This window comes from Bactrocera neohumeralis, chromosome 3, assembly GCF_024586455.1.
Source record: "Bactrocera neohumeralis isolate Rockhampton chromosome 3, APGP_CSIRO_Bneo_wtdbg2-racon-allhic-juicebox.fasta_v2, whole genome shotgun sequence".
NCBI classification, from domain to species: domain Eukaryota; kingdom Metazoa; phylum Arthropoda; class Insecta; order Diptera; family Tephritidae; genus Bactrocera; species Bactrocera neohumeralis.
The window spans coordinates 53,356,104-53,375,599 of record NC_065920.1 but is presented as its reverse complement, the minus strand read 5'-3'; the positions used below and the strand labels follow the sequence as shown (position 1 = coordinate 53,375,599).

At 33.9% G+C, this 19,496-nt stretch overlaps 1 protein-coding gene across 1 annotated transcript; it reads left to right on the top strand.

Moving 5' to 3' along the window:
- Nucleotides 1-620: 620 nt before the first annotated feature.
- LOC126753713 (protein obstructor-E) lies at nt 621-18,696 on the top strand. The gene is made up of 3 exons (XM_050465387.1): nt 621-847; nt 15,942-16,631; nt 17,867-18,696. The coding sequence occupies exons 1-3, from the start codon at nt 793-795 to the stop codon at nt 18,532-18,534; spliced, it is 1,413 nt and encodes a 470-aa protein (XP_050321344.1). The 5' UTR covers nt 621-792; the 3' UTR covers nt 18,535-18,696.
- The last annotated feature ends 800 nt before the right edge of the window (nt 18,697-19,496 follow it).

Here is a 19,496-nt window from a genome sequence, read left to right as displayed (position 1 = left end):
ATCTACTTCCCCGACATTAAAAAAATAAGTGTTAGTTGAACATTAATTTTAATTCCTGAGTAACACGTGGCGAGAGCATTAAAATTCGCATTCGCATTAATCAGCTCATTCTTGCGAACTTGCTAACAATTATACAAAGTCTCGAAGTATGCAGAAAAATCGCCAGAGAAGATGTGCGTGAAATTTTTTTTATATTTTTGCTCTTCAAACAGTTTCGCTTTCATCGCTGACGACGTCGTTGTGAGCTTTCAAGCACAAGCGCTGCTCGGCGCTCTGCAGCATCCATAACTCACCCACTAAAGTGCAAGCTGCTGTTAAGCTTACGTATAAATATACACACATATACAACACAGATGTACAGATAAATATGGATATGGTATGAACATATGTGTGTATTTTTCGTACCCGTCGGTCACATCTTTTTGTCAACTTAACAGGTCCAAAACCCAAAGCACGGCTATTAAATTTTGTGCAAACTGGATACTGTTGTTGTTTCTTTTTTTGTTATTTTTCTTGTTTTTATTTTTATCACAACAGCAAAATTTAATAACAACTATTTCAAGTGACTGACTTCAGCTAGAAGCTGCCTGTACTTAATACCTACTTTTTAGCGGAGCTTCTATCCGCCGCTGCTTGTCACCGCAACATTCAGTCTTAAACGAAAGCTTACGCGTTGTAGTGCGTTTTTTGCAAAGCACGCTTTGGTGAAAAATAAAAATTATAAACAATTTGTAAAGGACTTTTCCCGAAGGATACGCCATATAAACTATAATTAATTGAAAATTAGTGAAAATGTTTAAGATTTTACTAAGTGCAACACTGTGTGTGGCCATGTTTGGCTCTTTCGGTTAGTATTTCATGATTTAAATAAAAAACATTAGCTTTTAGTTTTTAATTAAACATTTATTAAATATACTTGGTTTGCATTCCGTACTGCAAGTGTTCAAAAGACTTAAGACACAAACTTCTTCGCGCATACTTTTGAGTATAATTCGAAAATTATTAGAAGTTTAATACATATTTAGAAAATTAAAGCAACGGCCTTACCTTCAAATATTCAAATATTTATTTGTATAAAAAATATTTATGAGAAGTTTATATAAAAGTGTTTTCACTAAGACTATGGAATTAAAAGAAAATTATCAATTTTTTTTCGTTCTTTAATTTTTTTTTTTATTTTGCTCTTTTGTTATTCCACACTTATTTTTTAATTAATTTTGAAAAATTTGTATACATATCTGTTAAAAATTTTGACACTTATCCACAAGAATTGAGTGGAGTTTTATGGAATATTTTACAATTGGAATAAAATATCGTTGAAAATTCAAATTCCTGGCATATAAATAATTCCGTTATACTCTCATTCTCCCAATATAAAATGGAATGTTGGAAAAAGTTTTTTAAATACATATTTTTTGTATAAGAAATGCTAAAGATTTCATTTCTTGGGTATGTTTTTTAAATATTTTTTTCGTGCAACTAAAGTATTCGATAAACTGTGAAGTCAAATGAAAGGAACTAACTTTGATCATTCAAAATTTAAATAAATTTTCCAAAAAACTATACAATTAAAAAAATTTTAAATTTGAAGAATTAAGCATTTTAGAAAAAGTTTTAAAATAAAAGAATTTAAAAGAAAAATTAAAATGAAATTTAAAAATTAAAATTCCAAAAAAAATTTTAAATAAAAATTATAATTTTTTAAATTAATGTAATTATTTAGTTTTTTTTTTATTTTTTTTTTAATTTTAAATTTGTTTTCTTTTTTTATTTTAAAAATTAAAAAAAAAAATTAGTTAAATTAATTAGAAAAAAAAATTATTTAAATATTTTATTTATTTTTTAAATCTTTCTTTGCTATTATTGTTTTTTCTATTTCAAAATGAGTTTAAAATTTGTTGATATGAGTAAATTCCTCAAAATGTTAATTATGTAAATGATATTTATGATAAATTTATACAAACATTTTTGAAATTAAAAATTAAAAATTTTTTTAATAAAATTAATTAAGTTGTTTTTAGTATTATAAAAAAATAACATTTTTTTAATTAATTAAGTTATTTAAAGAAAATTAAAAATAAACTTTTCATTTAATAATTAAAAATCTTTTTTTTTTTAATTCGAAAAATTTTTAATTTCTCTTCTTTTTTCTTTTTCAAACTGAACTTATTATATTATAGTTATTAGTAAATTTTCTGCAATTTCAAACTCCTTGAGATTTTCGACATAAGCTCTACTGTATTAATACAATATTAAATGAAAAAAATATGGATATTATTATAATAAAATTTTATTGAAATCAAATAATATTATTTTTTATAAAAAACGTTCAAAATAAATTTATTTGGGAATTGTACTAACTTTTGCAATTTTCGTTTTTAAAACTTTATATTATCAAAGCTTTTTTGTTATGTTGAAAAATTCTCTAAAAAACTGTTTGAAACTATGAAATTATTATCAACAAACTACTTGAAGCTCACTTTATGTAAAACTTGTTGTAGCCTCGTCTAAATATATTAAAAAAATACACTTGAAAACTCAGCAACCATTAAAATGTATATTTTTTTGTTTTGGGATCTGAATTATAGATGAAAATTTATATTTTTTATATACCACAGATCACAATTTTTCAATAATTTTATCAAATTGTGCGTAAACTGAAGGCTTATCGTATTCTCTCAAAACTCTTAATGGTTGATAAACATTTACTGATATTTTGTACGTTTTTACTGTTTGTGGATGGTGACAAATCTGTTCTCGAATACATCTATGAAAAAATATTCCCGAATGCATTCGGTATATTTTGGGCGATCCATTTCGAGGTTCCCTACTTTTTTTTTAATAAAAACACAGAAACTTTAGATTTAATGGGAAATGTTTATTATCAATCGAAAGAACATTCCTTGGCTTTGACTTTTGAAGATTATCTTTTTAAAATGCTGCCGCAGCTACGTCACAGTTGATCCATCCGTTTCAACTGTGAACTGGCGAATGACAAAAGTAATGTTTTGCTCCAAGACCTGAATCGAAGCGGTATTGCCCACATAGCCTTTGGACTTTACATATCCCCACAGGAAAAAATTTAACGGTGTTATTTCACACGATCTTGGTGGCCAATCGACCAGCCCAAAACGTGAAATTATCTGCGCGCCGAAGTGTTTTCTAAATAAATCCATTGTTTGATGTGTTGTGTGGAAAGTGAAGTGAAGATCTCGAGCTTCAATTTCAGTCATCAAATAGTCGGTTACCATAATACTCTCCAAGCATTCGATAAATATTTTCTCGACGTTTTAATTACTATTTATCGATTTCTTCGACTCGCTTTTTCATGCAAATCGGTAAAATTACAGGTCAAGCGGAGGTCTCTATTTTTAGGTATGTTTAGATATGACCACTACCCATTATACAATCTACAGGTCAGCGAGTAGCAATCACTAGCTTTAGCTACATTTAACACACAAAACTTTAAAGTGTAGTGTAGTGTAACGAATAGAACAATCAAGTGGTATAAATCACGAATACTGGTATAATTAAACAGTTAGAATTGTAAGCGTTTATAACATTTCAGCGAAATAACAATTTACTTCCTGCTATTGTATTTATTGTATATATGTAATTTTTACTTGCAGAAAGTAGTGATCAAGCATTGTGAGAGTGTAGAGAATTGCCGAATCGAATACGGCTTCTATAACTGCTTTTAATATCTTGCTCCTAAGCGTATGCTCAAAAAATTTTTCTTTCCATAATTCCTCCAAAAGTCAATAGAAAGCAATATTAAAAATATTTTAGAAATTTTTACATCAATTCACATAAAGTTGCGTCAAATTTGTCTTCAATTCCATGAATTTCATACGCAATTGTAAAAATCTACTAAAAATCATAACCAGTTAAAACAAATTAATCACACCTTTTTTCTTTTTATGTTTAAATATCAATTATTTTCTCAGCTTATCTGTTGCTATATCAAAAAGTACCGTAATAATCTAGCAGTTAACTGTCTAATTATGGAATCCACACACACCTTTATGCCACAAATTTTAGATTTTTTTTTAGAATTTCATTTGTTCCTTTAATTGCCAAATTTCACCAGCGCGCTTCAGCTAGAATTATTTCATAATAGAACAAATACCGGAATTTTGCCATTTGAAAGCACCCAGAAATATTTCACACCACCTGATTGGCATATAAATTGCAAATAATTGAAGCAGCTGGAATAACAGGTAAAAGTGCTGGGTGACGCAGGTACATACACACACACATTTATGTGTACGTACATACATACAGATGTACCCATAAGCAGTTGTATGCCGTTGGGGGCATATGTGTCGCAGTAACGCTGTATTAATTATACAAACCCTCCCTGATGGGATAGAGATATCGCTACTTTTCAGCCTAATTAAATATTCAATTGTAGGGAGCAACTTTTTTTAAAAGAATTTTGCATTTGAGTTTTCGTAAGAATTGTGGCAATATTTTACTGGATGTTTACTTATTTATGCTTATTGCTTGGTAGACATTTCAATTACACATATACTTATGTATGTAATAAATTTATAGTGCTGATAATTTTTTCCATCTATTAACTGACTGTAATTTATTACGATTTTCATTCACGTTGCACACAAACAACTATAAGGCGTTGGCTATCATTGATTGAGGTGATTGAGCGGCATTTGAAATTCAATATATACTGCTTATGTATGTAAGAAGAGCTTATATATGCATATATATGTATAGAAGATGAATACAAGTTGAATTGTTTATAAAAGGCTACCATTAACTTATAAAATGGCATAACTCAAAAATTAAAATTATTGGTGCTATTATTTGGTCAGTCACGACAGACAGTTGCATTTGTGATGACTAGATAGCTTTCCGAGCATAGTCTACCAGAACAAAAAGAACCCTTAGAGTTTTTTATTAGAATATTTTAATTTTTAATACATAAGATAGCCTTCTTTTAGCGAACTTAACATAGTTAAATCTAATTCTCAAATTTTCCTTTAAAAATATCATCGCATCTATTCTATTTAACTCATAACTCATACATACTCAAGTTTGAATTCTAAAAAACATTTCTAAGTCTAGAACACTTTTCTTTTCGCTTTTTTGCTCTAAGGCCATATCAAAATTGCTTTTAGAAACCCAACAGGCCAACTGAGACCTTTTTGAGTACACTTTGTTGGATAATTTTCATGTATTGAGAGTTTCTTCAATAAAATTAACTTTATTAAAAATGTATTAAGTTTCATCTATGAACTTGTAACAGAACTTATGGCAGGACCAAGTTAACAGCCTAACGAATTGAGTTGATTTACTATGGCTATGCCCGTCTGCCTGTCTGTTTACCTACATAAATGCGAACAGAAAGTTTTGAGTAGCCCGAGATTCTTCGGTGATGGTAGCTGGGGTGCTCTTCCCTTCGCCTTGTTTTGCGGATACTGCTTGTGTAGCTGGAGTTTCTCTTAATGTTGTATTTTCTCCAGTTTTGTCCGGTTGTTTTGGAGTGGTGGTTAGTATAGGGGATCTCAGTATCCTACTGTTCCTATGGAAGGTGGTCCCGTATTCCTCATCTTAACCATCTTTGCTTTGCTGTGCTTTCTTTTGTTGTTATTGTGGTGTGTTCATTTTTATCTAATAGGTCTCCGCTTCAAGAAGCTATCTTCGCATGTGCTAAAAGTTACTCTATATGAACTCCGTGGTTATCTATGCAAGCAGGGAGACCACACAAGGGTTGACAAAAATCCTTAATGAAGCTAATGTGCAGAGACAGCGTCGGGCACAAAATAGGAGTTCGTCTCAACTGAACATATACGGCCAGAAATATGGCGACGTGCATTGAATGTACTTGAAGACCTGCCAGGCACCTCCTGGCAGCCGGAGACCAGCAGTATAGCATCGACACACGGCAGCGTTAATCCGGATTAACTGCATTAATTCGTATTAATTCAGGAGTTAGTGGAGATAACTCCGTTGCTAACACCCATTTAATCCTCAAAATTTTAGAGAGTTAGCTGCGTTTTCGTTGGCAACATTGTTAAAAATGACCAATATTAATCTATTGTGAATGGAAAAGAGGCAAAACTGATAGCTGTTTTTAAAATTTTCAGTAAAAAACAAGAAGTTGTATGTTACGATGTTATGTTATAATGCAGTTCTAAAAATAATATGCTGATATGTTTTTGTAATAAAAAATGGTTTTGTAAAAATTAAATTTTTATCCTCTATTCATTTTCATTGAAAATATTACAAAAATGACAATCAGCTGTTTACGAGAGTTTCAAACTCGCATAGCTGCCATTTGTCACCTACAAATTCGGATCTGATTAAGTGCGCAGTTAATCCGGATTAACGTTGCCGTCTGTCAAGGCTATCAGCCTGCCAGCCATTTCGGTGAGATGTCACTTTTACCTACTCAGTTGACAGAATGCTTCTCTCACCAGCTCTTTATCTAAACTATTCCTTTCCGGGTTTCCAGTTCATCATAATGAGAACCTTACCTACCAATTATTATGAATTGCTTCCAAAAGTGATCTTTCTAATGACTTGGATAACAAGTTACTTTTCGACAAATTTTTCATTTTTTTCCGAGTAAATTTATTTATTTTAATTTTTAACAAAAAGGTATATTTACAATAATGATATATAAACTTAAACATAAAATATTTCAACTACACTATTTAACCACTCTCACACCACTGTGCGTCATCGCAGCATCACTTACGCAGCTACCACAACCGCGACCTTGTGAAACAACGAAAGACAACCACAAAAATGTAGATGCGGCAGCCAAGTAAACAAACATATCGATAAACAAATACATTAAGCTTTATCTTAAGCCACGAGCAGCCTCCGGCTAGTGGCTGGCTGCATTGTTATAAATTTATTAATAAAATTTATTTTTATTTATATAAATTCAATTACCTTCAAATATATAAAGACAACAAATCTTGTTGAGGCCAAATGCAAAGAATTAAGCGACGAACTTGTTTGCGAAAACTAACAACAACAACTTTTGCATTGCAATAACAGTTAGCGCGTTTGACTATTTGTCCGCTTCTAACGCAATTGACAGCTCGGAAATTCGCAATTTAGCGAATTAACAGCGAGATGAGTCGCTGATAAATATTTGTATGGCAGAAGATCGCCTATAGACAATTAGTTGTTTATAGCAAATCAATATCGTTAGTTGAGATGCCACATATTTCAATTAGGTAGCCGGTTGGGACACGCCTTACCGCTGTTAGCTAATTGATGGCAATGTGTGGTGTATGTAACTAGTGTTTGTTAAAGCAATTATACGCGAATATTTATATTTAATTTGTCATTTTGTTGTATTTGTGTAGCAAGTTAACCTCGGAAATGACATAAATCGGAAGTGCGAATATGCAGTTGTGCAAAATGAGGATATTTATATTTTAATTGTTCTCAAGGGCATTGGTATGCTAATAATTTTGACTGCAAGGCAAGGAAAATTTCTGTTTTCCTAGTAATAAATTGAGGAAAAATCTTTATGGGTGACAATTCTAACAGAATTAATAGATTCATTTATAGAGTCTGCGAAGTTTCATTTTCAGGGCATATGAACATTATTAATACTAATATTAATATGTTATGGTCTGAATATTTTGATCTTAGCAACCTACACAGAACTACGAAGCTGCTATATATATTTCTGGCCTAATAATGAAAATAGGAATATTTATTTTTATTGTTTTTCAAAATATTCTCCATCAAGATTTATACACTTTTGCATTCCACTCCGATTGAGACACCTCCAAAACATGGTTTTTGAATGCTTCAACAGCATCTTCTGGCGACGAAAATCGTTGACCACGCATTATTTTCTTGATGTCTGGGAATAAAAAGAAGTCATTGGGTGCCAAGTCAGGGCTGTACGGCGGATGACCCATCAATTCGACGTTTTGGCCGGTCAAAAAGGCGCTGGTTTGGGCCGATGTGTGAGAGCTCGCATTGTCATGGTGCACAATGATTCGTCTTCTCTTGTTCGTTTTTCGAATTTCTCCGAAGACTTCAGGCAAACAAATGGTGGTGTACCACTCAGAATTGACCGTCCTACGTTGCTCAAGCGGAACAGTCGCCACATGACCAGTTTTGCCGAAGAAACAGGCGACCATTTGCTTCGAAGTGCTTCTTCCACGAACAACTTTCGTTGGGTTTGGCTCGTCTTGGAAGACCCACACGGTCGATTGCTGTTTTGTTTCGGGCTCATACGCATAGTGATCCATGATTCGTCACCTGTGACGATCTTATAAACGTCTTTTGAAGCACCGCGATCGTATTTTTTCAGCATTTCTTTACACCAATCCACACGAGCCTTTTTTGAGCGATTGTCAAATTGTGCGGGATCCAACGAGAACAAACCTTTTTACGGCCAGGTGTTCATGCAATATCGAATGTATGCTGGTGGGAGAAATGCATAGGCATGCCTCTATCTGAAGGTATGTTACATGACGGTCTTTCATTATCAGTTCACGTACGGCATCGATGTTTTCTGGCACAACGGCTGTTTTTGGACGACCTTCACGGAATTCGTCTTTGAGCGAGCGTCGGCCACGATTGAATTCGTTGTACCAGTTTTTCACAGTGCTATAGGATGGTGCTTCATAGCCATACAAAGATTTTAGTTCATCGATGCACTCTTGTTGTGATAATCCACGTCGAAAGTTGTGAAAAATGATCGCACGAAAATGTTCACGAGTTAATTCCATTTTTTGGCCGAGATGAATTTTTTAATTGCCTGCAAATAAAAGAATTCAAGATTAAATGACAAAACGTTCTGAGTGATGTTATGCTAAAAAATGTCAAACTTTCCAATGGAAATGTCAGATTGCACCTGGCAACACTTAGTGTTGCCTAGGCCAGAAATATATATAGCAGCCTCCGTATTATGTCTTTTTTAACACTTTTTGGAAATAATTCTAAAACTTTCTTTAAATTTTAAGCTTCTACATTTCATTGTATTTACACCGCATAAGTTTAAATTAATATATATTCTTTATTACTCGTGGCCACGCAAACCTTACCACACAAAATTTTCAAGTATTGTGCATATTTGACTACATTTTATAGCGGTACTTTTTGTGGTATAGAAATTTTTATTTAGAAATAAGTTAATGACATGTTATTAAGCAAAAATATATTAAAATTTTAAAACAAAACACATTCAGCTATAGATAAATCAATTGAAAGATTGTGAGCTTTACAAAATTAGCTCGAAATGTAAGAGACTGACATGCGATGAAAAAATTAATTGTTTTTTTTTTTAATTTAATTTCATTTACACTATATTTAAAATTAATATTTTATTTTATTTTTTTTTTAATAGAAACACGAAGTTTAGTAGGTGTATCGCTTTAAAAACAATAAAATCGGCCGCTTTTGTATAAGCACAGAAAAGCTAATTTGTGTTTTACTCATTAAACGTAATAAATTAGAAACTATAATTATAATTAGATAGTAATGGGTTGTCAAAAAAGTCTTGCGGTATTTTTATTGAATTTTTTTTTATTGAAATTGAAATGAATTTTTGATGACTCATGCCCAGCTCTTGACCGATGCTACGGCTGCTACTATGACGGTCTCTTTCGACCAATTCAGCGATTTTATTGCAATTTTCGACGACAGGCCTTCCGGAGCGTGGCGCATCTTCGACCACCTCTACACCAGAACGAAAACGTTGAAACCATCGTTGTGCGGTGGAAATGGAAACTGTATCGGGTCCATAAACTGCACAAATTTTATTGGCGGCTTGAGATGCATTTTTGCCTTTATCGTAGTAGTACTGTAAAATATGCCGTATTTTCTCTTTATTTTGCTCCATGTTTGCGACGCTATAACTCACGAACGACTTAAAAGAAACGACAATCAATCAAACACGTCTTAGCGCGTGAAATGAGCTTTCCAAAAAGGTATAGCATGACCCGATGCGACGAATTAAACTAGAACTACGCGCTTTCAGCGCCAACTAGCGAAAATACCGCAAGACTTTTTTGACAACCTATTATAATTTTGTTTACGTATGCTTACTAACAACATAAAAAAGAAAAATTGAAAAAAATCCCGAACGAAAGCAAAAGTCCGAAAAAATGTATGAAAGTATAGTGGTAAGGTTTGCGTGGCCACGCGTGGAAATTGTATACACAAACGCGCCTATCCTACCCCACTGTGCGCTACCTTAAACTCTTTAAATAGTACAGACATACATAATGTATATGGTGGTATGCTAATAAAAGTTACATAATCCAGCCACGCTTAAGCATTCACAGTTGACAGCATCTTTGTTGCTTCGCGTCTTTACCTTCGTTTGCTGCTCATCTGCAGTTTATTTATTGTATTTATTTTGAGTATCAATTTTATTGCTTGGCAGCAGCTTTTAATGACTTCGCTTGCATATATGCGCAACTATGTATATTAGTAAGTACATATGTATGTAAATATGTAAATGTGTATACACAGACCTATATAAATACATATTTATATTTATATGAGTATATGCTTGCTTGCGAACACTTATCAAACTGTCTAGATGTCTGCTGATGGAACTGGTTTGGTCTTAAACACTTTTACTTTCAGCGCAGCGAAGAATGCTGCTAAACTTTTTGACTTTTGTTGTTGGCTATTATTTCGATTTTCTTTTTTGGCTTATACTTTTTGTGCTTTCGAAAAACTTTTATTGATTTTACCGCTATTTCGAGGTCTGTGATTATATAACTAGAGATTTAACAGTTATAGTTTCTGGTAGCGAGTGGCCAAAAAATGTTCGCGAGAATATCAAAATGTATATTAAGTAGCGATTCGATCTTTAATTTTGGCGTGGTTGATGAAAAACTAAGCGACCTATGATAACGTCTTCCATTCGCCATTTCACTGTTCACTATACTTAGACGAAGTTAAGAAAATAATTAGTAAACCGTATAAAGTATGTTAGCGAGTTGAATTCGTTACCAGAGAATATGTGGATTCTTTATTGAAGTGTTATAACCGAGTTCTACAATGTTATAAATTTTTCCCTCATGGATTTTAGACCAGTCTCAGACTATAGTGAATGATTTAAATAACAAGTTATTTTTTTTTAATAAGAAGTCAATTATATTTATATTGATTTGAAACATTATCTTAAAAATGGGATTTTACTCTCAACAGTTTGCTTGTACGGCTGATATAATTTACTTGACTCTCTATGTTCTAAGTTTTGCGAAATGAAGCCAAATAGTATAAGATGTACTAAATAACTTGTTGGCATATTTAAGATGATTGTATAAAGCCACTCTCATAAAAACTTCATACCTACGTTCCTGCTGCAGAAAAACTGGAACAGCCGACTTCACAAGTATTTTGATATCTTCGCGACCATTCTTTTGCTGCTCGCTACCAGAAAGGTTAGGTAAACTTTTCAATAGCAAAATCATTCGCTATAGGCAGGCACAGTTATCATTTGGTGCTGAGTCTGGAATGTAAGTTGGATGCATATGGACCGCTTCGAAAGAGTTACTATCGATGTGTGTGGCCTGGTGCTGTGCTAATAATTTATATCTTTTTGGCTGAAGCCGCCTGTTTTTGAGCAATTATTTTTTTCAATAGTTTTAGTTATTGACAGTACCAATCAGCATTAAGAGTTTGACGACAGGAAAAGAGCCTACAGTTGATGATTTCTTCCATGGGATTACAATCACAAAAAAATCTTCCTTATCACCAATCCTGTATTGTTAATACTTTTGCACCGGGTCACCGCAGATCTTAAGTAACCGAATTTTCATCATCAACAACCAACCACATCAGAAATGGTTCGATTTTGATGTGATCCTGTAGTTATTCGCAAATATAAATTCGATCCATGAGGTCTTTTTGTGCAGTTTTAAGATGAGAGTCGCAGTTTGATCTCGGAACACTATAATATAATTAATAAGAATAGAGAGAATTCGAACAATCATGGCGAAAAATGCTCAAAACTCCAACAAGAAATCAAATACCGCCACTTTTTTGTCCGAGTTTTTATCAGAATTTTATCCAGCACCATTTTGGCTGTGCTGAGCGTTCGTTTGGAACTCGCTTACAAACAAAAAAATACAAATAAACACAGGTCGTAAGAAATAAGTCTGGCAGCGCAATGAAGGAGGTCATGCCGTGTGACGGCCGTTTTTAAGTTTTTTTCGAATTTCTTTATAGTGAGAAGAAAAAAATCACACTGCTTTCAATTTTTTTCCACATATTAATTAGGCCTTCAGATTAACTACAAAATTTTTAAGCAAAAAAAACTTATTTAATTGCAATATTTAGCGCTCCAATGGCACCCATGAGGAAAAGAGGTAGACAAATGGCATCCATGATTCCAGCAGACTGGCTAACCTCAGATCATAAAAACAAAGTGCATGTTAATCTGTGGGTTGATGGCTACCGCCGGAACTAAGATATTTCATAAATCATGAAAATTAAATATTTTGAATATTTTTAAACATTAAAATCATTAAATTTCATTATTTTTTGCGACTATTTTTTTATGAAAAATGCGGTTGATTATTTTTCAAAAATACTAGTTGGGCAATAGTCACATGTCTGATGAAACTATCATTAAAATATTAAAACGATTGCATCGTTTTTGAGAAATCGTCGTCGCCAGTTGAAAAAAAATTTAATGAAAATTTAAAAATGTTTGAAATTTCAAGTTTGTAGGCCACGCGCTCTAAAGACCTTACTTTCTCACTCCTATAACTTTCCAACTACAGTCAATTTCGGAAAATTACTTTACCAGAACATTCTATGAATGCTCTAGATTGAATTTATTTAATAAAAATTGTGTTTTTAAAAACGTGAAAGGGGAAGAGCTCCTTAATGAACATATTTTAATAGTACATAGTATACAATTTTTTAAATATTTTTTAACATAATACAATATAACATTGTTCCATCAAATAATTTGTTTCTTGGTTAATGTTCCTTTCAGTGCATTTGTTATCTTACTTTTAATTTTTCTTTTATTTTTTTTAAATACATTAAAGATTTTATTGAGTGCACTGTGATCACTCATGGCAAACCATAAAAAATGAATTACACAAAATCAACTTACACTGTCAATTTGCTGATATAAGCATGCACACATATGTAGGTAAATACACTTGTTTTCTCAAAATGACGAAGTACAAATTATTTGAGTTATTTCTAAAGCCAATTTTATTTATCTGCGTATCCGTACGTAATAGTATTTACATTTATGCATGCATACTTTGAAAGCTGTATTTTGAGTAAACAAAGTACCGACAATTAGGTCAAAATATTACCGGTATTTGGTTGAACACTTTGAAGTTTTTTTTTTTTTTTTTTTTTTTTTTTTTTTTTAATTGAAAAGGTAATTTAATTACAATTACAATTTATATATATAGCACTAGCGGTTAAGCCATCAGCTTAAAACACTTTGAAGTTATACAAATATGATTTAAGCGCATTGATACTAGGGAAAAAGTCATAATGAATTCAAAAAACTATTGTTCAACATATAAAATAATCACCTTTTCCACTCATTACTTCGGGAATAGAAGATATAAAAAAATAATTTAAATTTTTTAATGTTTAACAAAAAGCACTTTTTTGGGAACCCTCATTTTGTCAAATATCAAATTGTTTACTAGTACGATCCCTAGACTGCGATCATTACTTGTATTCATCTATAATAATAGTAAATATTTTCTTGGCTTTTGGATTTGAGATTTCGGGTCAGATATAATTTTTTCAGTAGAATACGGCAACGGAATCAAGGAAATCCAAAAATTTTTTATTTAAATATTTTTTTATGTTTATATTTTTATGTTTAAATAAAATTCCTCTTCAAAAAATTGGGCCTACTGATACTACCAGTAACGTTGTACGCTTTCGTAGTGGCATTAAACAAAGACTGTCTCAAACTGTCTACAATGTTACCCTGAGATTTTTCTGGAGTTTAACGTCAAAACATATGTTGTTATAAGCAGCAGAGCCCAAGAACTATTTGCAGTAAGTTCTCGTAAGAGTAAATCCAGGAGTTAGGACCTATTTCCATTTTTAGTATTTGACGTTTAGGCCGAGATCCGATTCATGATCATGACTTTACATTTGTTAAATGCTTGGTCGAACTTCTTAGCGACGCTGCTTTGAGTCTAATGCTTGAAGCCACCTTTGTATGATTGATTTTATGGCAAATATTTTTAAGACAGAATTTAGCAATTTGAAAATTATTATTTTTGATAAAAGTCGAAAGCTTCGATCGCACGCCTACTTCTCATATAGCACAATTTTAAATTCCATCTGATTGTTTTCATTCGAGTGTAGCACAAATCAAGAAGCAATTAATATAACGGGGGATAACTTTTCACGAATAATGCCTTTAGAGTCCTCCACCTTGTCCAAGTCCAACAAAAAGTTTTCAAGCCCCTGTGAACCGAATATGTGGACCCCAAAGCCTATAATTGGCTTTTTACCGAAAATAACGGTAAATGTATGAGATATATAACTGAGATTTTGAGAGAATCCTTTCCTGATAATAGTATCTCTGCGTTTCAAATATGGGTTAATACTTCCCATAGTCCCCATATACCGACTATACAGATTTTCGAACTTTCAGGTTACTTTATACTGGTTATATGAATAAAATCAGGTAAGAACTCGCCTTAGACCCTCTATATAACTAACACATACAGCCTGAAAGCCTCCAGCCGCCATTTTATACCGCTTAAGTTCTATTGTGCCCTCCTCTTTGCAACCAAGAATCACTTAAGTCCAGCACACTTATAAATTAAAGTATCCTGCTGTATTCCACTGAGGCGATGTTATCCCTGTTCGGATACATACATCCAAGACTTGAACAAAAGACTACACCCATGTCAAGTGGGTGGTTTTTGAGCCTATGAGTGTCCAATGTAAAATACCACTAGTTACTAGAATTTATCTCTCGGGAGGATTACGCTTTTAAGAGGAGACTGCAACCATCCATTAGCCTGGCGCATGCCTTTGAGTTCTTACTTCAATACTTCTCCCTCTTTTTTTTTCTTCCTGGCGGGGCTCCTTTACGGTACGGACCAACTGCAATGCAAGGTTCCGGTTTTACTAATCTAGAAGCAGCTGCAGAGCGTGGAAACTCATCAGCCACTTCATTCCCGGCTACTTCTTGTAACTCAAATGACGTGCACTTGATTGTGAATTATTAATCTTTTCTATAAACTCCTACATCAATAGTGTTGTAATCTCATAAGCTTGTAATTGCTTTAACTGCCGCTTAACTATCGCTGAGTATGGCGATACTTTAGGTTTCTTTCGACACACCGACTTATAGCAAAGATCCTGTTATACCTGATTTCAAGGCATCAGTGTACCACATAATGGTGCTAAACCTTAGCAGTAGGTCTAACGTGGAGTTACTTCATTCAGCCTTACTGCCTAGGGCAACTTTAAACTTAATTTTTCTATATACAATTTATGGTAAAAGATCTTTTGAGTGGCGATACCAAATTTATGACACTCAACCAAGAATCAATACTTTCTTCTTTATCAATTCTAAGGAAGATATTCCGATGTTATATCGAGTCATGTATTTAATATATTTAATGTAGACTATCTGATTACTAATATTACTAATAGAGATGGTTATTTTAGGAAGCTGTTCAAAAGCGAAACTAATTTTAAATATGAATTATTATTATTAATTAAATTATCTTTATTTCATCATATAACGTTGTTATTTACGAATATACGGGATTTTATGCGAAAACATTACTTTCAGTTCATCTTTCATTTTAAAAGTTTTGGTGTGCAAAATAAATAATTATAAAAAAAATTTACTACTCATCATTCTACTTCACTTCATTCTCCACTCTGTCTAGGTAAGCAAATGCAATGAAAATTATTTATTAATGTCGACCTTTTTATGCTCTTCTCTCTCTCTCACCTTACAGCTCACGCTCAATGTCAACAACCTAATGGCACACAAGCCGTCTCAGGCTCATGTGACGCCTACATCGAATGCAAGAATGGTATAGCCGAAGAGAAGCTCTGCCCCGACGGTCTGTTGTACAATGAAAAATCTTCCGGTTATCCCTGCGGCTATCCCATCGATGTAGAATGCTCACAAGGCCAAGCACGTACACAGCCCGCACAGCCAACAGACGACTGCCCACATCAATTCGGTTACTATGCCATGGGTGATGCACGTAACTGTGGCAAATTCAAGAATTGCGCTTCCGGTCGTGGTTTCGTTTTCGACTGTCCCGACGGTTTGGCTTGGAACAAGGAAACCTACAAATGTGATTGGCCCGATCAAGTGCCCGACTGTGATGCCGAAGCTTTCTTGGGCTTCAAGTGCCCACCACCAAAACCATCACCCAGAGGTCAATTTATCGGCGAACCCGAACAAGAATATGAATTCTATCCATCAAGTGAGAATTGTCAAGTGTATTTCATCTGTATCGAAGGTCGTCCACGTCGTATTGCTTGCGATGAAGCGAGCGCTTTCAATCCCGAAACACAAACTTGTGACGACATCGACAATGTGCCGACTTGCAGCGCAGATGTCAAGCAGCGCGGTCAGGAGATTAAGAATGCGCGTCTCTCAGCTCAGTCGGCGGCATCAGCGAAGAGAAGATACTAAGGAGAAATACTGAGAAAGCTCTTACTTTAATACTATTTTTTTTCATTGTTTGTAATTACTCTAGTCCATAGTGAAAAAATGCGACGAATTTGTTTGACTACATTTGTATGTATATTTTTTTGAATAAAATCGAATTGGAAAGAAAGGAAATTTCGATATTTAATTTTCAAGTGTTTACATGGAGTCCCAGTGAGTAGATAGCAGATAGTTCTAAGGAAATAAGTTCTTTACATATTTAATCCTAGCCTCCCGGTATAAGTAAGAAGCTCTCGATTTACAAGCAAGCTTTGTTAGATGGGTTAGGTTAGATTCGGTTCGATGGTGGACCCAGAGATCGCACTTATCAAGAAGGAAGTGCGGATTTTTCCATTCAGCTTCAGCAGCTGGCGTTTGGTTTCTCAGCCTTACAGCGTGGTTGCTCTAACAGGATGGCCTGTTAGAACTCCCACAAGCAGGGAGAGATTAGCTTTACTAAGGCCAAAGAGCTCACTGGTTCTTTTATTTTGGATCTTGGGCCAAAAGAATCTTGGGACAACACATGAACCGATGGTAGTCCGCCCACTGCTGGCCAAATTTGGGGGAAGGTCAGTTATACAGTAGAAGAACACACGAGGAGAGTGGAGCACCGACCAGTTCTCATTATACTGATAGTTTACAGCTCAACAGCTTTACAAGAACCTGCGATTCCGCAGTGGCCTGGCAGCCATACTAGTCTAATCATAAAGTGGCTCAATGCCATTAATAACGAAGTTAACCAGTCTTGAACACATGGTTGGTGAGCTCAAGGCTAGAATAGAGTGCATCACTGAAGAAGTAAAATCTGCCACTACTTTTTCAGATATAACGAAAGGGTTTTTCAAACCCCTAAATTTGGTTGGAATTTCCACTAGTCTGTGACGTTTTCTATGTTTTATGTTCCCTAAGTTGGTTGAGGTCGAAAAAGAATATTCTTCGCATTCAAAAGTTATGATAATTTTAGACTAACCAATCCGGGCATTTTCTATACCCACAAGAAAAGAATTCTGATCCCAGGTTCCCTAAGTCGGTTGAGACTGAAAACGGAACTTCCACGAATCCAAAAGTTATGGTCATTTTGGACGAGCCTGTTAAAAATATGTTATATCTTTTTTCATATTCTTAAAGTTATACTAAAGACCCTTCTATAAAAATCGATTATTTTAACAAATTTTAATCCAATTTAGTTAACGCACCTTCTTTTTCTTCTCAAAATAGCATACGCCGACCGTTCATGCCCCGAACCGAATGGTCGCTTCGCCGATGACGCGCAATGTGACGCCTATCTGGAATGCAAAGACGGTGTTGGCGAGGAGAAACTCTGCCCAGATGGTCTGCTCTTCAATCAACGCGGCAAAACAACTGGCGACTGCACCTACTTACCATTTACCACGTGCAAAGATCGTTTACGCCTGCAGCCAGCTAACGGTACCGCTGAATGTCCACGTCAGTTCGGTTTCTATTCATCCGGTGATCCAAAGAATTGTGGTGTCTACAAGAATTGCGCACATGGCGAGGCAACATTGACAAAATGCCCGGAAGGTTTGGCATTCAATGTGGAGTCCTATCAGTGTGATTGGCCCGATCTAGTTGCCGAATGTAATGCAGAGGCTTTCCTCGACTTCACATGCCCACCACCGGAGATAGTCGATGGTGTGGAGAAGGAAGTCGACACCAGTCCCGAGGGTGAGCTACGCTATTTCCGCCATCCCAAGACATGCAAGAAATATTTCGTCTGTGTCAATGGCCATCCACGTCTATACAATTGTGGCAAATATTTGGCCTTCAATGTGGAGACGAAATTGTGCGACTTCTACACCCATGTGCCGGAGTGCTATGCGCTTTTGAAGGAGAAGAAATTGGCAGCTGCCGCCAAGCAGGCTTAATGCGTGGCAATTATACCATTGCCTTGGTTGTATGAAAGCACCAATTCTGCCATTTTTATTTTACTTAAACTTCAATGAGCTTTAAAGTTTACTTACAACATGTATTTTATATATAACAAATGTTAAAATAAATATTTAAATAAATAAATACGTAAATATTTATTGACATTTATTCATTATTTTGTGGTTTCAAAAGCTTTTTCGATTCGGTTCACGATTTATTATTTCTTGAACTCAGCAACATTTCCTGTTTCCAACAAATGTTGCATAATATTACTCTATCATCTTCTAATTTAATAAGAAAAAAAGTCAGCAACAAATTTTTTCAACTTACTTTCAATTAAAGACCAATAAATATCACATACAGCAATATTAAGGGTTAGCAACAATGTTTATAAACATCTTTTTATATTTGTGTTTGTCAAAAGTATTGGTAAATATGCTTAGATAAAATTTTAGCAACATTTTTTATAAACTTTCACAGCACTGCAACTTTGTTGCTACAAAACCAGTAAAAATGTGGTTTAACTCAAGCACCAATAAAGAACATTTACTGTAACATTTATCGTTAACAACAATGTTTATAAACACGCCCATAAACTAATTTTACAGCTGCATTTAGCACTAGCGAAAATGTTTATAAACATGTTTATTATTTTTGATTAGCAACATTGAAGACTTACATGCATAGCAAGTAAAATTTAAATTTGCAACATTTATTTGAAAACACACCGCACAGCAACAGTTTCCGTTGCTAACAAAACGTCAGTAACAATTTTTTATCAATTTACTTTCAATTAAAAATACGAACAGCACCAATAAAGAGCCTTTACAGCAACATTTCGTGAAAGCAACAATTTTTATAAACATTTGGTATATTTGTATTTATCAATATTGATGATAAGCACGCCTAGCTAGCAAAATTAATATTCGCAACATGTATTTATAAACATTTGCCGCAT